Consider the following 26,917-nt stretch of genomic DNA (forward strand, 5'->3'; position numbering starts at 1 on the left):
CCACCATACCGCTGCACGACCAGCCCTACCCTCACCTACTGTATCCTCACCCATCCCCTGTAGACTGTGAGCCCTTGCGGGCAGGGTCCTCGCTCCACCATACCGCTGCACGACCAGCTCTACCCCCACCTACTGTATCCTCACCCATCCCCTGTAGACTGTGAGCCCTCGCGGGCAGGGTCCTCGCTCCACCATACCGCTACACGACCATCTCTACCCTCACCTACTGTATCCTCACTCATCCCTTGTAGATTGTGAACCATCGCGGGCAGGGTCCTCGCTCCACCATACCGCTACATGACCAGCTCTACCCTCACCTACTGTATCCTCACCCATCCCTTGTAGACTGTGAGCCCTCTTGGGCAGGGTCCTCGCTCCACCATACCGCTGCACGACCAGCTCTACCCTCACCTACTGTATCCTCACCCATCCCCTGTAGACTGTGAGCCCTCGCGGGCAGGGTGCTCGCTCCACCATACAGCTGCATGACCAGCTCTACCCTCACCTAATGTATCCTCACCCATCCCCTGTAGACTGTGAGCCCTCGCAGGCCGGGTCCTTCCTCCACCATACCGCTGCACGACCAGCTCTACCCTCACCTACTGTATCCTCACCCATCCCTTGTAGATTGTGAGCCCTCGCGGGCCGGGTCCTTCCTCCACCATACCGCTGCACGACCAGCTCTACCCTCACCTACTGTATCCTCACCCATCCCCTGTAGACTGTGAGCCCTCGTGGGCAGGGTCCTCGCTCCACCATACCGCTTCGCGACCAGCTCTACCCTCACCTACTGTATCCTCACCCATCCCCTGTAGACTGTGAGCCCTCGTGGGCAGGGTCCTCTCTCCACCATACCGCTGCATGACCAGCTCTACCCTCACCTACTGTATCCTCACCCATCCCTTGTAGACTGTGAGCCCTCACGGGCAGGGTCCTCGCTCCTCCGGGACCAGTCGCTGGTAATTATTGTAATTGCTTGTGCTTTGTATACCCCATTTCACATGCAAAGCGCCATGAAATTAATGGCGCTATAATAATAAATAATAATAATAGTAGGAGGCAGCACCTTGTACGGATGTGGGTTCAGGTTATGTATCCGTGTAGTAGTAGGAGGCAGTATGTGCACACCATGATATGAATGACAGCTGTTACTTTGCACAATAGTTTCTAGTAACTTTATTTCTATATACTTTGTTACGTTTTCATGTATTTTTTTTTTAGTTGCAAGAAGTTTTACTCCATTTATGAACAATCTAGAAAAATTCCAATGCTTTATGTATAGAAACCATAAACCTGTAACGTAAAGAAGCGACAAAAACTGCAAAAATCTTCCCCTTCCCCCTCTTCATGGCACGGCGATGCCTGGATACATCTGTATATAAGCCATTATAGGGGTGCCCAGAATCCGCTGCTGGAGCCCCTGCATTTATATCATGGACCCACTGGATTTCATGTTATATGTTGTTCTTTGGCAGAGTTATCAGAAACTCTCTAGCTGTCCCTATGACAACACTTACTGGTCTGCTAGCTTCATTTTATTATTTGGGGTCTGGACCTCACAAAAGTCTGTCCAATCTCTTCCATTTTCTTATGACAACATAAAAATGATTTCTCTATATTACAAGCCTGAGTGCGTTCAGCAGTTTCAGAATTGATTAGCCGGCAGTGTTGTCATAGGGATGCAGACAGAAGCTCTTTTTGTCAGTCTGTACCTGGAATAAGAAATTATATTTTTATTCTTTTCCCCCATTTATTAAATACATTAAAGTGTTCTTAGTATAGATCTGGTTGTCCCTCCAAGTTTACCCATAATAGGATCACATGGAGCGGAGAAGAAAATATAGGAAAGCGATAAATCCCTTAAAAGGATTAGAAAATGACGCAGCCAATAATATACATTAATTTTCCCCAAAATATTTTAAGAACATTGCAATAAAATGAGCAAAAATTATCTAAAAATCTGTAAGAAGCTGAATATTGTAAATGCAGAATTAGAAAGTCACTTAGCAGGAATGACGGAGGCGCTTCCCGGCACCGCGGAGCTGGTGCGCTTGTTTTGGTTGCTGACATTCGCTGGCAGCTATAGATCATTTGCTGGGTGGTCACTTTTGGGTCCGTCAGTCGATTTTTCTTCCATTCTCCTGCACTGATTAAAGGATCATTTAGGCACTTAATTGGTTATGGTAATCGAGAAGGTTTTCAAGACCCAATCCCAAGAGCCGGGGCCCTGAGCGCTGGGGCTCTGACCGTTGGGGCCATGAGTGTTGGGGCACTGACCACTGGGGCACTGACCACAGGGGCTCTGACCATTGGGGCACTGAACGCTGGGGCTCTGACCGTTGGAGCCCTGAGTGTTTGGGCTCTGACCGGTGGGGCCCCGAGTGTTTGGGCTCTGACCGGTGGGGCCCTGAGTGTTGGGGCCCTGAGTGTCGGGGCCCTGAGTGTTGGGGCCCTGAGTGTCGGGGCCCTGAGTGTCGGGGCCCTGAGTGTCGGGGCCCTGAGTGTTGGGGCCCTGAGTGTTGGGGCCCTGACTGTTGGGGCCCTGACTGTTGGGGCCCTGACTGTTGGGGCTCTGACTGTTGAGGCTCTGACTGTTGAGGCTCTGACTATTGGGGCTCTGACTGTTGGGGCTCTGACTGTTGGGGCTCTGACTATTGGGGCTTTGACTATTGGGGCTTTGACTATTGGGGCTCTGACAGTTGGGGCTCTGACAGTTGGGGCTCTGACAGTTGGGGCTCTGACAGTTGGGGCTCTGACAGTTGGGGCCCTGACTGTTGGGGCTCTGACAGTTGGGGCCCTGACTGTTGGGGCTCTGACTGTTGGGGCTCTGACTGTTGGGGCTCTGACTATTGGGGCTTTGACTATTGGGGCTTTGACTATTGGGGCTCTGACAGTTGGGGCTCTGACAGTTGGGGCTCTGACAGTTGGGGCTCTGACTGTTGGGGCTCTGACTGTTGGGGCTCTGACTGTTGGGGCTCTGACTGTTGGGGCTCTGACTGTTGGGGCTCTGACCGTTGGGGATCGGAGTGCTGGGTCTCTGACCGTTGGGGCTCTGACAGCTGGGGCCCTGAGTGCTGGGGTCAGCACTGATCAGAAGTACATGGCTTTTATCCCACTGACAAGTCAAAATAGCCGGTGGGCTGAGAGCTGCGCTTGTCGGCCCCATAGAGAAGGAATGGAGCTGCGATCCGGCATAGAGATAATGGTGATAAAAGTGCCGTGTTCTGCCCATCTGGGCAGCTCGCAGGGATCGGACCGCACAGATCAACACATTATCCTGCAAAAAGGTGGTAACTTTTTTTTTTTTCACCAGAGGACCTAAGGTCAGTATTTTTTCTCAGGAGTGGGAGCCAAAACCAGGAGTGGGTGATAAATGCAGGATTAGTGACTTGTTTCTATTAGACCTTTTCTCTGATTGTTCCTCACCTGGTTTTGGCTACTGAGAAAAAATATTGACCGAATACTGACCAAATACTGATAGTGGGGCCGTGGCCTAATGGAGTCGGGATGTATATAGGTGATCAACAGCTGATACCCAAAGGGCGGCGAACTATAAAGCGTTGGACAAAGCTGAGACTTCACTCCAACCTTTAGGATAGCTGATCACGGGGGTCCGGTGCCCCCACAGATCAGCTGTGTGCGCGTCCCATGGTCTCTGAGCTTCTTGTAGGATTCTCAAGACCCAATGATCTAAAAACGCTGAACCTTGTAATATCCTTCAGAGGGAAGTGTCTGATCGGCCTGGACGTCTCAGGTCCCCCGGGTTGTACTACTACAGCCAGCGTTCCCTCTCACACTTTTTCAGCATTTTTTTACTTTTACATTTTGACATTTTTTTTTCCTTTTTTGAAGTCCTAAAGAGAAGCCCCCGGAGAAAAAAGCCACAGAGCAGTCACAGAAATGCCAAAACGAAAACACTGAGGACTCTTCAAGAGCTTCCTGCAGACTTTAGGAGGACCACTACCTGGCCGCGGGGTTCTTGACCCCCAAAATATGGTTGGAAACCATGAAAAACCCAACCGTGTCCACTGCCGGTGGTGCGATAATAATAATAATTACAGGTATATATTTTTCACTGCTTGTGTGATCTGTCCTGAAAACTGCATTATATCTCCATGCAATGCTCTGCAGCAAAGCTGCAGATTAGCAAAGGTGAGAAGCAGAAAGTGATGAAGCACCGAGAAGCGGCCATTGGTGGCGCTGCACGATTACACAATGCGAGCGAGGCAGGCGGACTCCGGCGTACCATGCAGCCTCCCCGCTCCGGAGCCTCATCATCCTCACAAGTCTTCACTATACCCATCTCCATATATAATAGATCTATAAAGCTTCCTCTACAATATCTTCCTTCATGGCACAATAAGATGACCAAAAAGTAACAAATTCAACTGTAACACTGTTAACAAAAAAGGTTTCGATTTCTGAAAGGCCAGAATGCAGCTGTGTCGCCGTCCGCTCCGGCCATGTCGTCATTCTTTGCGAGTCTTTTTGTTTCTTCTTCTTCCCGCTCTGAGTTCTTTGCACGCTCAGCGATGTTCTTCTTCTAATGGTGGAGGGAGCGGTGCCAGAATCTCTTTGGAGCGCCTGGAGACTCATGTTGCCACCATCCTCCCCTGGTGCCTGGAGCGAGACCTTTCCAACGCAGGAACTCGACTTTCTGCAAGACAAAATAAAAGCACAGCGTCAGGAGAGCGGAGGAACACGGATTTTTTTCCTTTTCTCCTTTGTCAACAGGTCTTCAAAGCGGCGGTAAAAGTATTTGAGATGAATATGTAAATAGTTATCTGGAAGGCAAAACACCGAGCGGCTGCCGGGACGGGTTCAAGAGTTCTACAATCAGCATTAAATGAGTCTCTTGATCAGAGAAACGGGGGTGATAAAAGCAATGGCAGAATGTGCGAACACAGTTCCCTTGGCAATCGCTGAATACTAAACAAATGCAAAGGTAAAGTTGTCGTTTTCTGGAAGGAATCTGTGTAACTTTGTCAGAAGACACTTCAATTACCTCTTAAAGTGTGAACACAGACGATGGCGAGGATACACAGGAGCCAGAAACTAAAGAAGAAACTCCTTGATCTTCTCCTGCATGTGATACGGTAACCTGTATAACGCCGCGGGACGGGAAGGGTTCAGCCACCGGGTTTAGTCTGAGTCTCAGGAGACCTGATTCCTTCCTCCATGGTGACAAACCTCATGGCCGCCCCAACAAGAATGTCCGCATTATGTGAGCGCCGCATAGAGAGGGAGCATGCCTGGATTTTACTGCCCCATCTCAGAGCAGCATGATATAGGGGCAGAGACCCTGAATCCAGTGGTGCCACTTACTGGGCTGCCTGCTGTCATTTTATTAAATCCTCACCAATTTGTCAAGACAATACGCAACTCACCAACGATTGATGGACGAAGCGATGGCTGCTCTCACTACTGGGCCAATTATTGGGAAACTCAGTGACCGTATAGTAAATACACCCTCAGTGCCAACGCATAGATATATCTACATATATCTATCCCGGTACAGTCACTGTAAGCTCCACAGTTACCCAAGAAAAATTGCTAGCTGCCACCACCAATTGTTTATACAGGCCGACTGGACAGCAGCTGCAGGCAGCGTATGGCTTCAGGGTGGGGATTACAGAACAAAAGGGACAGAACTATTACATTTTGTTTATTTAAACCGAAAGTAGGCCGTGTTTATAGAAATATACAAAAGATTTTACAAAGGGGACAAAAAATACAATATATAATTACATAAAATAAAAAGGAATACCGAGAGAAAATGACTAAACACTAGTCAAAGAAATGGCTCAGATTTATGGAGGCAAGTACTCCGATGAAATGTTGGTCAAGGCTACACAGCTATGTATCTTCCTGGCATTGAACAAGGATCATAATGGGCATTGGCATTTTGTGAGCACAAGTTGCACCCATATACCTCCCCTCTGGTGACTCATAATAGGGCTGGACTTCAGAGAACTATGGGATGTCTCTTTTACAATATCTTCACCTCTGAAGGTCCCAGGCGGGAAATAATACAGTCTTTCCTATCACAATTTTATCTGTTCATAGATGGGAGACATGGCATAGATATTTTCATTTATTTGGCAGTACCAAGCCATGGTCCAGCGACGCAAAACCATGCATTGTGTTCGCCATTTCATCAGGTTGCCGAAAATATGACTTTCCTATTTATTATATTGACGCAGTTCATAAAAACCTCACTTCATAATTTCTGTAAAGTAGATAAAGGATTTTACATTTGGTTTTTAGCCCTGATCTACTGGTCGTAAATCTGCCCTTCTCTGCATTCTTGTGCATTCAAGCCAAGATTGGCCTCACATCTGCTAGCCATTAGGATTTTCCTTAATTACCTGTTTTCAAAGGAGGGGGTCAGCTGCATAGGTTGTTTTATTTAGTCTTTTTCTCCTTAGCTATAACTAGTTCCCTCTCTTCCCCATATGTTCAATGCGAGGTCCTACTTCAAAAGGAATTTGAATAGTCAGCTCTTTCTCCCTTCAGGAGATGTCTTATTTTTCTGTGACAGATTCTCTTTGTATTAAATTACTAAAGGGACTCGAAATGAAGGTTCCAACCAAGTACAGACACTCGGTGCATCATGGCGCGGCACATGTCAGTGCACCTACTTGTCTCCCTACAGATCTTCCTGCGCCACGGTGCGCTCTATTTGTGTAAAGCGCTGCTGTGCAGGGGGAATGCAGCGCCGCTCTATTCCAGGGAATGCCGGCTGCAGTTCTCCTGCACAGCTTGGTACTGAGGTCCCGAAGGAGTGAAGAGGCTGCGATTGAGGCAGCCGTGGGGGTGAATTTCTGCCTGGAGTCCTGCACTTTCATTAGATTGCAGAACTCCACTTTGGAAATTATTTGGTAATATGAGCGTTCGTCCGATATATTGTCATGAGCCAAATCTTATTAGAGCCACCGGAAACCTGGAGCGGGGGGAGAAGAGGCCAACGGCCTCCACCACGTCTCCACGTGTAGCTACCTAAACCGAGACCCCGTCCGGTGCCGGCAGAAATCCGAGGCCCCGTCTGGTGCCGGCAGAAATCCGAGGCCCCGTCCGGTGCCGGCAGAAATCCGAGGCCCCGTCCGGTGCCGGCAGAAATCCGAGGCCCCGTCCGGTGCCGGCAGAAATCCGAGGCCCCGTCCGGTGCCGGCAGAAATCCAAGACCCCGTCCGGTGCCGGCAGCTCCGGCTCCAAACAAACCTGTTCTCACCCAGTTGTAGACCTCAGTATTGTGAGATTTTGGGCTGACGCTTGAGCGCGGCCTCAGAGGTGTGTAAAAGTCTTGGCGTTCAGCGGCCACTTCAGATTTATTACATTGTCACCATAAATACTCTACCGACCAGAAAGCAAACAAATCCTGTAATATTTCCTACCACAGAACAAGCGTAAAATTATCACCGCATTTTTCCAGTATAAGTTGCATTAAAAATAGATTGTGCTCCTCAGGGTGCGTGCGAATTAATTAAACATTATCCATAAAAAAAGGATTTTAACGAGCGTCTGAGAATTACTTAAATATGGCTTCATTACATCTCATCTGCGTTCAGACGAGAAGGTGCAGCGGTATTGTACGACCACGATAATGTACGGACGCGGAATTGTACGGCCTGTAGTATTGTACGGCCACGGAATAGTATGGCCACGGTATTCTATGGCCGTGGTATTGTACGACCTGCATTATTGTACGGCCACGGAATAGTATGGCCTTGGTATTGTACAGCCGCAGTATTGTACGGCCGCAGAATATTACGACCGTGGTATTGTATGGCCGTGGTATTGTATGGCCGTGGTATTGTATGGCCGTGGTATTGTATGGCCATGGTATTGTATGGCCGTGGTATTGTATGGCCGTGGTATTGTATGGCCGTGGTATTGTATGGCCGTGGTATTGTATGGCCGTGGTATTGTACGGCCGCAGAATAGTACGGCCACGGTATTGTATGGCCGTGGTATTGTATGGCCGTGGTATTGTATGGCCGTGGTATTGTATGGCCGTGGTATTGTACGGCCGCAGAATAGTACGGCCACGGTATTGTATGGCCGTGGTATTGTATGGCCGTGGTATTGTATGGCCGTGGTATTGTACGGCCGCAGAATAGTACGGCCACGGTATTGTATGGCCGTGGTATTGTATGGCCGTGGTATTGTATGGCCATGGTATTGTATGGCCGTGGTATTGTATGGCCGTGGTATTGTATGGCCGGGGTATTGTACGGCCGCAGTATTGTACAGCCACAGAATAGCACGACCGCGGTATTGTACGGCCGTGGTATTGTATGGCCTTGGTATTGTACGGCCGTGGTATTGTACGGCCGCGGTATTGTACGGCCGCGGTATTGTACGGCCGCGGTATTGTATGGCCGTGGTATTGTACGGCCGCGGTATTGTATGGCCGTGGTATTGTACGACCGCGGTATTGTATGGCCGTGGTATTGTACGGCCGTGGTATTGTACGGCCGCGGTATTGTACGGCCGCGGTATTGTATGGCCGTGGTATTGTACGACCTGCAGTATTGTACGGCCGCGGTATTGTATGGCCGTGGTATTGTACGGCCGCAGAATAGTACGGCCGCGGTATTGTATGGCCGTGGTATTGTATGGCCGTGGTATTGTATGGCCGTGGTATTGTATGGCCGTGGTATTGTACGGCCGTGGTATTGTACGGCCGCGGTATTGTATGGCCGGGGTATTGTACGGCCGCGGTATTGTACGGCCGCGGTATTGTACGGCCGCGGTATTGTATGGCCGTGGTATTGTATGGCCGGGGTATTGTACGGCCGCAGTATTGTACGGCCGCGGTATTGTACGGCCGCGGTATTGTATGGCCGGGGTATTGTACGGCCGCAGTATTGTACAGCCGCAGAATAGCACGACCGCGGTATTGTACGGCCGCGGTATTGTATGGCCGTGGTATTGTACGGCCGTGGTATTGTACGGCCGCGGTATTGTACGGCCGCGGTATTGTATGGCCGTGGTATTGTACGGCCGCGGTATTGTATGGCCGTGGTATTGTACGACCGCGGTATTGTATGGCCGTGGTATTGTACGGCCGTGGTATTGTACGGCCGCGGTATTGTACGGCCGCGGTATTGTATGGCCGTGGTATTGTACGACCTGCAGTATTGTACGGCCGCGGTATTGTATGGCCGTGGTATTGTACGGCCGCAGAATAGTACGGCCGCGGTATTGTATGGCCGTGGTATTGTATGGCCGTGGTATTGTATGGCCGTGGTATTGTATGGCCGTGGTATTGTATGGCCGTGGTATTGTATGGCCGCGGTATTGTATGGCCGGGGTATTGTACGGCCGCAGTATTGTACAGCCGCAGAATAGCACGACCGCGGTATTGTACGGCCGCGGTATTGTATGGCCGTGGTATTGTACGGCCGTGGTATTGTACGGCCGCGGTATTGTATGGCCGTGGTATTGTACGGCCGCGGTATTGTATGGCCGTGGTATTGTATGGCCGCGATATTGTATGGCCGTGGTATTGTACGGCCGCAGAATAGTACGGCCGCGGTATTGTATGGCCGTGGTATTGTACGGCCGTGGTATTGTACGGCCGTGGTATTGTACGGCTGCGGTATTGTACGGCCGCGGTATTGTATGGCCGTGGTATTGTACGACCTGCAGTATTGTACGACCTGCAGTATTGTACGGCCGCGGTATTGTATGGCCGTGGTATTGTACGGCCGCAGAATAGTACGGCCGCGGTATTGTATGGCCGTGGTATTGTACGACCGCGGTATTGTATGGCCATGGTATTGTACGACCGCGGTATTGTATGGCCGTGGTATTGTACGACCGCGGTATTGTATGGCCGTGGTATTGTACGACCGCGGTATTGTATGGCCGTGGTATTGTACGACCGCGGTATTGTATGGCCGTGGTATTGTACGACCGCGGTATTGTATGGCCGTGGTATTGTACGGCCGCAGAATAGTACGGCCGCGGTATTGTACGGCCGCGGTATTGTATGGCCGTGGTATTGTACGACCTGCAGTATTGTACGGCCGCGGTAATGTACAGACACGATATTGTACGGCGCGGAATAATACAGCCATGGTATTGTACGACCTGCAGTATTGTACGGCAGCAGTATTGTACGACCTGCAGTATTGTCCTCCATCTTGGGCCCCTTCCCTGTATAATGTCCTCCATCTTGGGCCCCTTCCCTGTATAATGTCCTCCATCTTGGGCCCCTTCCCTGTATAAAGACCTCCATCTTCGACCCCTTCCATAGATAATGTCCCCATCCGGGGCCCCTTTGTGGTATAATGTCCCCATCCGGGGCCCCTTTGTGGTATAATGTCCCCATCCGGGGCCCCTTTGTGGTATAATGTCCCCCATCCTGCTGCTCTTTTCGATCACATGCTTCTTCTTACCTTCCTCCAGTCACGCGATGTGCGGCGTCCTTCTCTATAGCCTGCAGCTGAGGTGTGCAAGCCATGGGCAGCGCATGACATCACTGCACACGCCGCTCGTAACTGGCACACGCTGGATCACCATGTACTCTACATATGGACTAGATCGCCATACACGCTGGATCACCATGTACTCTACATATGGACTAGATCGCCATACACGCTGGATCACCATGTACTCTACACATGGACTAGATCGCCATACACGCTGGATCACCATGTACTCTATATATGGACTAGATCGCCATACATACACTAGATCACTATGAGCTTTACATGGACTAGATCTCCATAGAGATGCTAGATCACCATGTACTCCATACATGGACTAAATCTCCATACATACAGTAGATCACTATGTACTTTACATGGAATAGATCTCCATACATACATTGGATCAGCATGTACTCTATACATGGACTAGATCTCCATACATACAGTAGATCACTATGTGCTTTACATGGACTAGATCTCCATACATACATTGGATCAGCATGTACTCTATACATGGACTAGATCTCCATACATACATTGGATCACCATGTACTCTACACATGGACTAGATCTCCATACATACATTGGATCAGCATGTACTCTATACATGGACTAGATCTCCATACATACAGTAGATCAGCATGTACTCTATACATGGACTAGATCTCCATATATACATTGGATCACTATGTACTTTACATGGACTAGATCTCCATACATACATTGGATCAGCATGTACTCTATGCATGGACTAGATCTCCATACATACAGTAGATCACTATGTACTTTACATGGAATAGATCTCCATACATACATTGGATCAGCATGTACCCTACACATGGACTAGATCTCCATACATACACTAGATCACTATGAGCTTTACATGGACTAGATCTCCATAGAGATGCTAGATCACCATGTACTCCATACATGGACTAAATCTCCATACATACAGTAGATCACTATGTACTTTACATGGAATAGATCTCCATACATACATTGGATCAGCATGTACTCTACACATGGACTAGATCTCCATACATACAGTAGATCACTATGTACTTTACATGGAATAGATCTCCATATATACATTGGATCAGCATGTACTCTATACATGGACTAGATCTCCATACATACATTGGATCACCATGTACTCTACACATGGACTAGATCTCCATACATACATTGGATCAGCATGTACTCTATACATGGACTAGATCTCCATACATACAGTAGATCAGCATGTACTCTATACATGGACTAGATCTCCATATATACATTGGATCACTATGTACTTTACATGGACTAGATCTCCATACATACATTGGATCAGCATGTACTCTATGCATGGACTAGATCTCCATACATACAGTAGATCACTATGTACTTTACATGGAATAGATCTCCATACATACATTGGATCAGCATGTACCCTACACATGGACTAGATCTCCATACATACACTAGATCACTATGAGCTTTACATGGACTAGATCTCCATAGAGATGCTAGATCACCATGTACTCCATACATGGACTAAATCTCCATACATACAGTAGATCACTATGTACTTTACATGGAATAGATCTCCATACATACATTGGATCAGCATGTACTCTACACATGGACTAGATCTCCATACATACAGTAGATCACTATGTACTTTACATGGAATAGATCTCCATATATACATTGGATCAGCATGTACTCTATACATGGACTAGATCTCCATACATACAGTAGATCACTATGTACTTTACATGGAATAGATCTCCATACATACATTGGATCAGCATGTACTCTATACATGGACTAGATCTCCATACATACAGTAGATCACTATGTACTTTACATGGACTAGATCTCCATACATACATTGGATCAGCATGTACTCTATACATGGACTAGATCTCCATACATACATTGGATCAGCATGTACTCTATACATGGACTAGATCTCCATACATACATTGGATCAGCATGTACTCTATACATGGACTAGATCTCCATACATACATTGGATCAGCATGTACTCTACACATGGACTAGATCTCCATACATACAGTAGATCACTATGAGCTTTACATGGACTAGATCTCCATACATACATTGGATCAGCATGTACTCTATATATGGACTAGATCTCCATACATACAGTAGATCACTATGTACTTTACATGGACTAGATCTCCATACATACATGGGATCAGCATGTACTCTACACATGGACTAGATCTCCATACATTGGATCAGCATGTACTCTACACATGGACTAGATCTCCATACATACATTGGATCAGCATGTACTCTATACATGGACTAGATCTCCATACATACATTGGATCAGCATGTACTCTACACATGGACTAGATCTCCATACATACAGTAGATCACTATGTACTTTACATGGACTAGATCTCCATACATACATTGGATCAGCATGTACTCTATACATGGACTAGATCTCCATACATACATTGGATCACCATGTACTCTACACATGGACTAGATCTCCATACATACATTGGATCAGCATGTACTCTATACATGGACTAGATCTCCATACATACAGTAGATCACTATGTACTTTACATGGAATATATCTCCATACATACATTCGATCAGCATGTACTCTACACATGGACTAGATCTCCATACATACACTAGATCACTATGAGCTTTACATGGACTAGATCTCCATAGAGATGCTAGATCACCATGTACTCCATACATGGACTAAATCTCCATACATACAGTAGATCACTATGTACTTTACATGGAATAGATCTCCATACATACATTGAATCATCATGTACTCTATACATGGACTAGATCTCCATACATACAGTAGATCACTATGTACTTTACATGGAATAGATCTCCATACATACATTGGATCAGCATGTACTCTACACATGGACTAGATCTCCATACATACAGTAGATCACTATGTACTTTACATGGAATAGATCTCCATACATACATTGGATCAGCATGTACTCTATACATGGACTAGATCTCCATACATACAGTAGATCACTATGTACTTTACATGGAATAGATCTCCATACATACATTGGATCAGCATGTACTCTATGCATGGACTAGATCTCCATACATACATTGGATCAGCATGTACTCTATACATGGACTAGATCTCCATACATACATTGGATCAGCATGTACTCTACACATGGACTAGATCTCCATTAATACAGTAGATCACTATGAGCTTTGCATGGACTAGATCTCCATACATACATTGGATCAGCATGTACTCTATACATGGACTAGATCTCCATACATACAGTAGATCACTATGTACTTTACATGGACTAGATCTCCATACATACATGGGATCAGCATGTACTCTACACATGGACTAGATCTCCATACATACATGGGATCAGCATGTACTCTACACATGGACTAGATCTCCATACATACATTGGATCAGCATGTACTCTATACATGGACTAGATCTCCATACATACATTGGATCAGCATGTACTCTACACATGGACTAGATCTCCATACATACAGTAGATCACTATGAGCTTTACATGGACTAGATCTCCATACATACATTGGATCAGCATGTACTCTATATATGGACTAGATCTCCATACATACAGTAGATCACTATGTACTTTACATGGACTAGATCTCCATACATACATGGGATCAGCATGTACTCTACACATGGACTAGATCTCCATACATACATTGGATCAGCATGTACTCTACACATGGACTAGATCTCCATACATACATTGGATCAGCATGTACTCTACACATGGACTAGATCTCCATACATACATGGGATCAGCATGTACTCTACACATGGACTAGATCTCCATACATACATGGGATCAGCATGTACTCTACACATGGACTAGATCTCCATACATACATTGGATCACCATGTACTCTACACATGGACTAGATCTCCATACATACATGGGATCACCATGTACTCTACACATGGACTAGATCTCCATACATACATGGGATCAGCATGTACTCTACACATGGACTAGATCTCCATACATACATTGGATCACCATGTACTCTACACATGGACTAGATCTCCATACATACATGGGATCAGCATGTACTCTACACATGGACTAGATCTCCATACATACATGGGATCAGCATGTACTCTACACATGGACTAGATCTCCATACATACATGGGATCAGCATGTACTCTACACATGGACTAGATCTCCATACATACATTGGATCACCATGTACTCTACACATGGACTAGATCTCCATACATACATGGGATCACCATGTACTCTACACATGGACTAGATCTCCATACATACATGGGATCACCATGTACTCTACACATGGACTAGATCTCCATACATAGATGGGATCAGCATGTACTCTACACATGGACTAATCTCCATACACAGGGTATCTCCATAGGAGCGGAGGGCGATTGTGAAGCCTGTGAAGGTGTTGGCTGTTTACGGCTCGTGGCCACCTGTAAGCTCTCTGGCTGATGAAACCTTGTCTGGATGTTCCATCAGGGCCCAATAGACGCAATCATCTCTGATACGTGCTCCCCGGGGACATCGCTGACTTCCAGCATCTACACCGTTTTCTATGTAGCTCATGGTGATTAACTGCTTTGTACTTGGAGCAGGGACTTCAAGAAATAACCTGAGGCTTTGAGAAACTTTTTCTGGGACGGAAGGAGTTAAAAAGCAGTGATGCCGTAAATAATGTATGAGAATATGGATCCGGGGACAGGAGATGGAGACTGTGATCTGAAGAAAACAGGTGCAAAACTCTGAGAATAAATGTCGCACTGCCACCTAGCATCTGGTGACTTTACTAACACTTGGCATCTTACGGTTAACTCTGCCGTCTTGTGTCTCCCACTGCCGTCTTGTGTCTCCCACTGCCGTCTTGTGTCTCCCACTGCCTTCTTGTGTCTCCCACTGCCGTCTTGTGTCTCCCACTGCCGTCTTGTGTCTCCCACTGCCTTCTTGTGTCTCCCACTGCCTTCTTGTGTCTCCCACTGCCGTCTTGTGTCTCCCACTGCCTTCTTGTGTCTCCCACTGCCGTCTTGTGTCTCCCACTGCCGTCTTGTGTCTCCCACTGCCTTCTTGTGTCTCCCACTGCCGTCTTGTGTCTCCCACTGCCGTCTTGTGTCTCCCACTGCCGTCTTGTGTCTCCCACTGCCGTCTTGTGTCTCCCACTGCCGTCTTGTGTCTCCCACTGCCTTCTTGTGTCTCCCACTGCCGTCTTGTGTCTCCCACTGCCGTCTTGTGTCTCCCACTGCCGTCTTGTGTCTCCCACTGCCGTCTTGTGTCTCCCACTGCCGTCTTGTGTCTCCCACTGCCGTCTTGTGTCTCCCACTGCCGTCTTGTGTCTCCCACTGCCGTCTTGTGTCTCGCACTGCCGTCTTGTGTCTCCCACTGCCGTCTTGTGTCTCCCACTGCCGTCTTGTGTCTCCCACTGCCGTCTTGTGTCTCCCACTGCCGTCTTGTGTCTCCCACTGCCTTCTTGTGTCTCCCACTGCCGTCTTGTGTCTCCCACTGCCGTCTTGTGTCTCCCACTGCCGTCTTGTGTCTCCCACTGCCGTCTTGTGTCTCCCACTGCCTTCTTGTGTCTCCCACTGCCGTCTTGTGTCTCCCACTACCGTCTTGTGTCTCCCACTACCGTCTTGTGGCTCCTACTGGCGTCTTGTGTCTCCCACTGCCGTCTTGTGTCTCCCACTGCCGTCTTGTGTCTCCCACTGCCGTCTTGTGTCTCCCACTGCCGTCTTGTGTCTCCCACTGCCGTCTTGTGTCTCCCACTGCCGTCTTGTGTCTCCCACTGCCGTCTTGTGTCTCCCACTACTGTCTTGTGTCTCCCACTGGCGTCTTGTGTCTCCCACTGGCGTCTTGTGGCTCCTACTGGCGTCTTGTGTCTCCCACTGCCGTCTTGTGTCTCCCACTGCCGTCTTGTGTCTCCCACTGCCGTCTTGTGTCTCCCACTGCCGTCTTGTGTCTCCCACTGCCGTCTTGTGTCTCCCACTGCCGTCTTGTGTCTCCCACTGCCGTCTTGCGTCTCCCTCTGGCATCCTGAGGCTCCCACTTGTCAATTGTGGCTCCCACTGGTGTTTTGTGGCTCCCACTGACATCCTGTGGCTCCCACTGATGTCTTGTGGATCCCACTGGTGTCTTGTGGCTCCTGTGGCTCCTTTTGCCACGTGGCTGATCAGGCTCAGTGGACACCGCCATATTTCAGTCATGAAGCAGTGGGACTTAATCCTGTTGGGCCGCACGTCTTACTGGTGACAATTTAATAATCCACCACAAAGGACTTATTTAAGGAGACTGAGGATTCCCCGGCCGGAGTGCGGCCACTAGGTGCCAAGATGTCAACAATAAATGTATCCAGGTGTTAGAATGGCCAAGTCAGAGTCCAGACCTGAATCCAATCGAGAATCTGTGGAAAGAGCTGAAAACTGCTGTTCACAAACGCCCTCCATCCAACCTCACTGAGCTCGAGCTGTTCTGCAAGGAAGAATGGGCAAGAATTTCAGCCTCTCGATGTGCAAAACTGATAGAGACATACCCCAAGCGACTTGCAGCTGTAATCGCAGCCAGAGGTGGCGCTACAAAGCATTAACTCAAGGGGGCCGAATAATATTGCACGCCCCACTATTCAGTTTTGAATTTGTTAAAAGTTTAAAATATCCAAGAAATGTCGTTCCACTTCACGATTGTGTCCCACTTGTTGTTGATTCTTCCCCCAAAAAATTAGAATTTTATATCTTTATGTTTGAAGCCAGAAATGTGGCAAAAGGTAGAAAAGTTCAAGGGGGCCAAATACTTTCACAAGGCGCTGTATATATGTGTGTGTTTATATATATATACATATTATGCACATTTTTGGCAATGTGTTTTTTCTTTCTATTACATATTACAAATAAAAAAAAATAGAAATCTTTAAAATTTCACACCGGCCTCTGCGGCTTTATTTAGACTTGTACTCCCTAAGCCGATTTTTGGCATGTCTGAAGATCTTGTGCAAAGCTCATTATACAGGAAGAGGAGGAGGTGAGCTGTGACATCACCTATTGTGAATGGTGGATCCTGTGTTATCTACTGTATATAGAGGTGTTATCAGTCATTGTACAGGAGGAGGAGGAGGTGAGCTGTGACATCACCTATTGTGAATGGTGGATCCTGTGTTATCTACTGTATATAGAGGTGTTATCAGTCATTGTATAGGAGGAGGAGGAGGTGAGCTGTGACATCACCTATTGTGAATGGTGGATCCTGTGTTATCAGTCATTGTACAGGAGGAGGAGGAGGTGAGCTGTGACATCACCTATTGTAAATGGTGGATCCTGTGTTATCTACTGTATATAGAGGTGTTATCAGTCATTGTATAGGAGGAGGAGGAGGTGAGCTGTGACATCACCTATTGTGAATGGTGGATCCTGTGTTATCTACTGTATATAGAGGTGTTATCAGTCATTGTACAGGAGGAGGAGGAGGTGAGCTGTGACATCACCTATTGTAAATGGTGGATCCTGTGTTATCTACTGTATATAGAGGTGTTATCAGTCATTGTACAAGAGGAGGAGGAGGTGAGCTGTGACATCACCTATTGTGAATGGTGGATCCTGTGTTATCTACAGTATATAGAGGTGTGATCAGTCATTCTACAGGAGGAGGAGGTGAGCTGTGACATCACCTATTGTGAATGGTGGATCCTGTGTTATCTACTGTATATAGAGGTGTTATCAGTCACTGTGCAGGAGGAGGAGGTGAGCTGTGACATCACCTATTGTGAATGGTGGATCCTGTGTTATCTACTGTATATAGAGGTGTTATCAGTCATTGTACAGGAGGAGGAGGTGAGCTGTGACATCACCTATTGTGAATGGTGGATCCTGTGTTATCTACTGCATATAGAGGTGTTATCAGTCATTGTACAGGAGGAGGAGGAGGTGAGCTGTGACATCATGTATTGTGAATGGTGGATCCTGTGTTATCTGCTTTATATAGAGGAGTTATCAGTCATTATACAGGAGGGGGAGGAGGTGAGCTGTGACATCATGTATTGTGAATGGTGGATCCTGTGTTATCTGCTTTATATAGAGGAGTTATCAGTCATTATACAGGAGGGGGAGGAGGTGATCTGTGATATTACCTATTGTGAATGGTGAATCCTGTGTTCCCTATGTTATGGGGGGCACCACCAAGGAGATATGGGGGCACCACTGAGGCGATATGGGGGCCCCACCAGGGAGGCAGCAAGCGAGATGCCGCGATTCGATGGCTGCAGGTGGCGTCCGGAGGGTGTGAAGGGTTTCTCGCTGGTAATATGACAGTATTGAGCAGCGTTCTGCAGATGTGCGGTCATTAACGTCTCTCTGTTGTTTGTGTGGAATATTGTTGCTTTTGGGATCATTTCTCACTCGCACACTGATCTCTTGTTGGCGCTTTCTTTGCTGAACGTCCCCTGGATTCTCCCTACGTTCTTACTCTTTGGTGTTGTCTGTAATAATATTTCTTGCTGTTTTTGCTCGGTAATCTTTACATTCTCCACAGTAATAGTATTTTTCTTATTCATCCACTTTGCTTCATCTGAAAAAAGCTGAGGATTTTCCAGCACAAAAACATAAGATAAGATAAGATAACCTGACATTGTAGTTCTCCGTTCCAAAACCTCAGACCATCCCACAAGTGAGAATCCACCTGGCGTCGCGGGTGGTCTTAGATCGCAGCCTCGGCTCTGCTACATCTGTGGATTGTGATGTTTTCCTATTGCTCGGGCGTTCCCACCGCTTCTACACATATAAGCACAGTATTTCTTCTACCCCATAGTATATGGCACCGATCTATGTACAGTGATACATTGTCACATCCGCATGACGATACAAAGTATCAGTGCAGTGAATGATGAGAGTAAGATCTGTGGATGATGAATCCTCTGCGTTCCATAGTCTTTGTATGGACAGTATATATGATCTGATTTTCCTTTGCTGCGGTGAAGTGTGGGCCGGGATCCAGCGAGTCTTACAATGAAGAGCTGAGCCCTTGATATGAGAGGACGCCCGGAGACACAGACACTACAGAAGAGCCGGGTCAGCTTTATGGAACGTTACACAGGCCGGATTCTCTGCGGAGGGCGACGATGGCGGCCGCCGCCTCACCGTGCGCACTCCTCATCCTTTATGCACAAGTCTTTCAATCACACGAGGGTCTGACCTACTTGTCGGTCGTGTCTCGAGGTAAATCTGCAGAACGTTTCTCCATGCCGATATCTCTGGATGCTGATGCCAGATTATCGGACATTGAGGAAGAAATGGAAGCAGGAATCTCTTTCCATTGTCTGAAACTGATTTCTCCGATTGCAGGAGAGTTTCCCGCTATGATACAATAGGGGGCTCCTGAAAAAGGGGCTCAGACTCCTGGAAAAGGGCCAGGAAAACCCCCCGGATGCCCTACATGCTCTCCTCCTATCACATGTCTGAAGAAAAGAGGAGCAGGGGCAGCGCAGGAACAGGGAGTGGTGCAAGTCAGTCTCCCCGACAGTAGGGAGAGTTTGAGTTAATAGGTGGGACTAGCCCAGAGTGGGAGGGGCTAAAGTCAAGGGACAGAGACAGTTTCCTGTCAGGACATCAGATGGGGCCCAGCACGCCATAGAAACAGACCTAAGGTCTGACCAGTCAGCAGAGCTGTGTGACGTGGGTGTCCCTGATGTGGGTGGAGACCGAGGCAGTGGATAGCGCGATCCTGAGTAGAAGTGACGGATGGACAGAGTGGTCAACTGGAGACAAGTCCTGGGACAGCACACCTAGCGGTACGGCCCCGAGTTCGCAAGTCAAAGAGATAACCGGCCAGGACGGAACTGGGAATGTGAGACGAAGAGAGTGCCCCGTGCGGGAGTCCCAAGGCGTCAGCAGAGAAGAGAAGTAAAGGTCTTGGTGGCGATCTAGTTCCCCTTAGGGGAAAAGAAGATGCTGGTCAGAGCATAGGATTCTCTGTAACTGGACTGTGGTACTGTTAGTGGGGACTAGGAAAGTTCCCGAAGTTCTGTGCTGGGTTGTGATGAAGGAACTAGTTGAGGCAGAAACAAACGAGCCTCGAGAAGGAAAGAGAGAACGTGCGTGACGATGCTCCATGTTCTTAAAGAAATGTTTGTGAACTTACGCACCCGTTACCCTTTGTACATAGTTCCCATCAAGTTGTTGTTCAGTAAAAGATTGTTCATGTGTGATTGGTGGTCTCACTTACTGAACATTTCACCATCCGTTCCTGGCCAACCAAAGCCATCAGCCTGCAACGGCCTAGCGCCCCCATAGATGAAGCCCATACACTCAGCCAGGACCTCCACCTTCATGTGAGTGCTGGGTCGTGAAAGACGAGTACCTCGCCCATGGCTACCGCCCCGCACCACGTTACACCTGTATGCGAGGTGGTTTGGGATCTAGTGTCTGTATTTGGTGGGTGAGGGGTCCGTGTTCAGAGGTGTGTGGTCTATATATGGGAAGCCTGTCATACAATGCAAGTCTAGTCTGGACTGCGATCTATGTACAGGTAAGTGGTCTAGTCTGGGGTGTGTATATAGGGCAAGTCTAGTCTGGGGTGTGTATACAGGGTAAGTCTAGTCTGGCCTGGGATCTGTATACAGGAAAGTGGTCTAGTCTGGGGTGTGTATACAGGGTAAGTCTAGTCTGGCCTGGGATCTGTATACCGGAAAGTGGTCTAGTCTGGGGTGTGTATATAGGGCAAGTCTAGTCTGGGGTGTGTATACAGGGTAAGTCTAGTCTGGCCTGGGATCTGTATACAGGAAAGTGGTCTAGTCTGGGGTGTGCATACAGGGAAAGTGTAGTCTGGCCTGGGATCTGTATACAGGAAAGTGGTCTAGTCTGGGGTGTGTATATAGGGCAAGTCTAGTCTGGCCTGGGATCTCTATACAGGAAAGTGGTCTAGTCTGGTGTGTGTATACAGGGAAAGTGTAGTCTGGGGTGTGTATACAGGGTAAGTCTAGTCTGGCCTGGGATCTGTATACAGGAAAGTGGTCTAGTCTGGTGTGTGTATACAGGGAAAGTGTAGTCTGGCCTGGGATCTGTATACAGGAAAGTGGTCTAGTCTGGGGTGTGTATATAGGGCAAGTCTAGTCTGGCCTGGGATCTGTATACAGGAAAGTGGTCTAGTCTGGTGTGTGTATACAGGGAAAGTGTAGTCTGGCCTGGGATCTGTATACAGGAAAGTGGTCTAGTATGGGGTGTGTATATAGGGCAAGTCTAGTCCGTGTGTGTATACAGGGTAAGTCTAATCTGGCCTGGGATCTGTATACAGGAAAGTGGTCTAGTCTGGGGTGTGTATATAGAGCAAGTCTAGTCCGGGTGTGTATACAGGGTAAGTCTAGTCCGGGTGTATATACAGGGTGTCTAGTCTGGGGTGTGTATATATGGTAAGTCTAGTCTGGCCTGGGATCTGTATACAGGAAAGTGGTCTAGTATGGGGTGTGTATATAGGGTAAGTCTAGTCTGGCCTGGGATCTGTAGACAGGAAAGTGTTCTAGTATGGGGTGTGTATATAGGGTAAGTCTAGTCTGGCCTGGGATCTGTAGACAGGAAAGTGGTCTTGTCTGGGGTCTGTATACAGGGTAAGTCTAGTCTGGCCTGGGATCTGTATACAGGAAAGTGGTCTAGTCTGGTGTGTGTATACAGGGAAAGTGTAGTCTGGCCTGGGATCTGTATACAGGAAAGTGGTCTAGTCTGGGGTGTGTATATAGGGCAAGTCTAGTCCGGGTGTGTATACAGGGTAAGTCTAGTCCGGGTGTGTATACAGGGTGTCTATACATGGTAAGTCTAGTCTGGCCTGGGATCTGTATACAGAAAAGTGGTCTAGTATGTGGTGTGTATATAGGGCAAGTTTAGTCTGGCCTGGGATCTGTATACAGGAGAATGGTCTTGTCTGGGATGTGTATACAGGGTAAGTCTAGCCTGGCCTGGGATCTGTATACAGGAAAGTGGTCTAGTCTGGTGTGTGTATACAGGGAAAGTGTAGTCTGGCCTGGGATCTGTATACAGGAAAGTGGTCTTGTCTGGGATGTGTATACAGGGTAAGTCTAGCCTGGCCTGGGATCTGTATACAGGAAAGTGGTCTAGTCTGGGGTGTGTATATAAGGCAAGTCTAGTCCGGGTGTGTATACAGGGTAAGTCTAGTCCGGGTGTGTATACAAGGTGTCTAGTCTGGGGTGTGTATACATGGTAAGTCTAGTCTGGCCTGGGATCTGTATACAGGAAAGTGGTCTAGTATGTGGTGTGTATATAGGGCAAGTTTAGTCTGGCATGGGATCTGTATACAGGAGAATGGTCTTGTCTGGGGTGTGTATACAGGGTAAGTCTAGTCTGGCCTGGGATCTGTATACAGGAAAGTGGTCTAGTCTGGGGTGTGTATATAGGGCAAGTCTAGTCCGGGTGTGTATACAGGGTAAGTCTAGTCCGGGTGTGTATACAGGGTGTCTAGTCTGGGGTGTGTATACATGGTAAGTCTAGTCTGGCCTGGGATCTGTATACAGGAAAGTGGTCTAGTATGTGGTGTGTATATAGGGCAAGTTTAGTCTGGCATGGGATCTGTATACAGGAGAATGGTCTTGTCTGGGGTGTGTATACAGGGTAAGTCTAGTCTGGCCTGGGATCTGCATACAGGAAAGTGGTCTAGTCTGGTGTTTGTATACAGGGAAAGTGTAGTCTGGCCTGGGATCTGTATACCGGAGAATGGTCTTGTCTGGGGTGTGTATACAGGGTAAGTCTAGTCCGGGTGTGTATACAGGGTAAGTCTAGTCTGGCCTGGGATCTGTATACAGGAGAATGGTCTTGTCTGGGTGTGTATACAGGGTAAGTCTAGTCTGGCCTGGGATCTGTATAGGGGAGAGGGGTCTCGTCTGGGCTGTGTATACGGGGTAAGTCTAGTCTGAGATTGATATACAGGGGTCTCCAGTCTGAGAACTGTATACAGGAGAAGAGTCCAGTCACAACATTGCTTCCAATACATTTTGGACTTTTTTTACCTCCTTGCGCTCGCTGACACTGATTAAAGACTTCACTTGATATTTTAGTCACTTCATTGATTAGTTTTTACTAAAATGTAATCAATAAAAGCAGAATAGAAACTGCAGCCGCTTGTATCTGGACACTTATTGAAGGTCAGCGAAATACATCAGCACATCTCTCCTGCCTTAATGGTTTTGATACAAAGTATCCATTGTCCGTCCAAACTGTTCAGTCATCAGCCACCACTAGGGGGAGCTCAGTGTATCAGCAGAATACAGCGAGTCCAGAGCTCCCCCTAGTGGTGGCCGAGTGTAGATAGAATTTATCAGACGAGCAGCTCTCCGACCACCATGAAGATATAAGCGTCCTATGGAAATACACATAGTCACAAATCAGACCCCCGGACTCAGACACAACGTGTAGACTGTAATGTAGACTGTAATGTAGGCTGTAAGCGCAGACGCCTCTCTGTTCTGTTCTTTCCTCTGTTAGAACGCTGAGGCTTTGAGACATTCATTTCTCCCTATTCTGAGGCATCTTGGAGTCGATGTATCCGACTGTATATTCTGTGGTGAGGAGACGAGCTCCGACCATCCGGAGAGTTAGCGGAGCACGAAACCGCGACACCAAAAAGAAAAGAGGACTTTGGATGTCTCATCACCCCATCATCACCCCATCATCACCCCACCATCACCCCACATCACCCCATCATCACCCCACCATCACCCCATCATCACCCCACATCACCCCACCATCGCCCCACCATCACCCCACCATCACCCCATCATCACCCCACCATCACCCCATCATGACCCCATCATCACCCCACATCACCCCACCATCACCCCACCATCACCCCACATCACGCCACCATCACCCCACCATCACCCCATCATCACCTCATCATCACCCCATCATCACCCCACATCACCCCACCATCACCCCACCATCACCCCACCATCACCCCACCATCACCCCACATCACCCCATCATCACCCCACCATCACCCCACCATCACCCCATCATCACCCCACCATCACCCCACCATCACCCCATCATCACCCCACATCACCCCACCATCACCCCACCATCACCCCACCATCACCCCATCATCACCCCACCATCACCCCACATCACCCCATCATCACCCCATCATCACCCCACATCACCCCATCATCACCCCACCATCACCCCACCATCACCCCATCATCACCCCACCATCACCCCACATCACCCCATCATCACCCCACCATCACCCCACCATCACCTCATCATCACCTCATCATCGCCCCATCATCACCCCACCATCACCCCACCATCACCCCACCATTACCTCATCATCACCCCACATCACCCCATCATCATCCCACCATCACCCCATCATCACCCTACCATCAACCCACCATCACCCCATCATCACCCCATCATCACCCCACCATCACCCCACCATCACTCCACCATCACCCCACCATCACCCCACCATCACCCCACCATCACCTCACATCACCCCATCATCACCCCACCATCATCCCACCATCATCCCATCATCACCCCACCATCACCCCATCACCCCACCATCACCCCACCGTCACCCCACCGTCACCCCATCGTCACCGCACCATCACCCCACCATCACCCCATCGTCACCGCACATCACCCCATCGTCACCCCACATCACCCCACATCACCCCATCGTCACCGCACCATCACCCCATCATCACCCCACCATCACCCCATCATCACCCCACCATCACCTCATCATCACCCCACCATCACCCCATCGTCACCGCACATCACCCCACCATCACCCCACCATCACCCCACCATCACCCCACATCACCCCATCATCACCCCACCATCACCCCACCATCACCCCACCATCACCCCACCGTCACCCCATCGTCACCGCACCATCACCCCATCATCACCCCACCATCACCCCATCATCACCCCACCATCACCCCACCATCACCCCACCATCACCCCACCATCACCCTATCATCACCCCACCATCACCTCATCATCACCCCACATCACCCCATCATCACCCCACCATCACCCCATCATCACCTCATCATCACCCCACATCACCCCATCATCACCCCATCATCACCTCATCATCACCCCACCATCACCCAACCATCACCCCATCATCACCCCATCGTCACCCCACATCACCCCATCGTCACCCCACATCACCCCATCGTCACCGCACATCACCCCACATCACCCCGTGTGTCGCCTTTCAAGCTCCTAGTGAGTAATGGGAACAAAGGTGTTTTAGCTTTTGCCTACAGAGCTGTGAATAGAACGGATTCATTGTGGACTCGTGTAACGCACAAGGAAACGCCGATCAAAGACCTAGAAGTCTTTAATACAGACACTTACACCAGTCCTTGTAATCCGCAGATCACATGGGGAGCAGAAGACGGGCGTCATTGTACGGGTGCGGGTGCAGGCGTCATTGTGCGGGCGCGGGTGTCATTGTACGAGCACGGATGTCTTTGTACGGGTGCGGGCACAGGCGTCATTGTACCGGCGAGGGCGCCTTTGTACAGGCGTCTTTGTAGGGGCGCGGGAATCATTGTACAGTCACGGGCGTCTTTGTAGGGGCGTGGGCGTCATTGTACAGTCACGGGCGTCTTTGTAGGGGCGTGGGCGTCATTGTACAGTCACGGGCGTCTTTGTAGGGGCGCGTGCGTCATTGTACAGTCACGGGCGTCTTTGTAGGGGCGCGGGCGTCATTGTACAGTCACGGGCATCTTTGTAGGAGCGCGGGAATCATTGTACAGTCACGGGCGCCTTTGTAGGGGTGCGGGCGTCATTGTACAGTCACGGGCGTCTTTGTAGGGGTGCGGGCGTCATTGTACAGTCACGGGCGTCTTTGTAGGGGCGCGGGAATCATTGTACAGTCACGGGCATCTTTGTAGGAGCGCGGGAATCATTGTACAGTCACGGGCGCCTTTGTAGGGGTGCGGGCGTCATTGTACAGTCACGGGCGTCTTTGTAGGGGTGCGGGCATCATTGTACAGCCACGAGCGTCTTTGTAGGGGCGCAGGCGTTATTGTACAGTCACAGGCTTCTTTGTAGGGGCGCGGGCATCATTGTACAGTCATGGGCATCTTTGTAGGGGCACGGGCATCATTGTACAGTCACGGGCACCTTTGTAGGGGCGCGGGCGTCATTGTACAGTCACGGGCGTCATTGTAGGGGCGCGGGCATCATTGTACAGTCATGGGCGTCTTTGTAGGGGCGCAGGCGTCATTGTTCAGTCACGAGCGTCTTTGTAGGGGCGCGGGAATCATTGTACAGTCACGGGCATCTTTGTAGGGGCGCGGGAATCATTGTACAGTCACGGGCATCTTTGTAGGAGCGCGGGAATCATTGTACAGTCACGGGCGCCTTTGTAGGGGTGCGGGCGTCATTGTACAGTCATGGGCGTCCTT

General features: G+C 48.8%; 1 protein-coding gene across 3 annotated transcripts in view; it reads right to left on the reverse strand.

Annotated features, from left to right (window-relative positions):
* Window positions 1–1,529: 1,529 nt before the first annotated feature.
* The window catches only part of DIAPH2 (diaphanous related formin 2), a 2,453,123-nt gene continuing 2,427,735 nt past the window's right edge, over window positions 1,530–26,917 (reverse strand). For all 3 annotated transcript variants that reach the window (XM_073642200.1, XM_073642202.1, XM_073642201.1), the window contains one exon: window positions 1,530–4,657. In XM_073642200.1, coding sequence (XP_073498301.1) covers window positions 4,593–4,657 — 65 coding nt within the window. In that variant the 3' untranslated portion in view covers window positions 1,530–4,592. The remainder of the gene's footprint in view (window positions 4,658–26,917) is intronic.

The sequence above is a fragment of the Phyllobates terribilis genome, unplaced genomic scaffold, assembly GCF_046119375.1.
Source record: "Phyllobates terribilis strain yellow unplaced genomic scaffold, ASM4611937v1 Scaffold_7__3_contigs__length_470593459, whole genome shotgun sequence".
NCBI lineage: Eukaryota > Metazoa > Chordata > Amphibia > Anura > Dendrobatidae > Phyllobates > Phyllobates terribilis.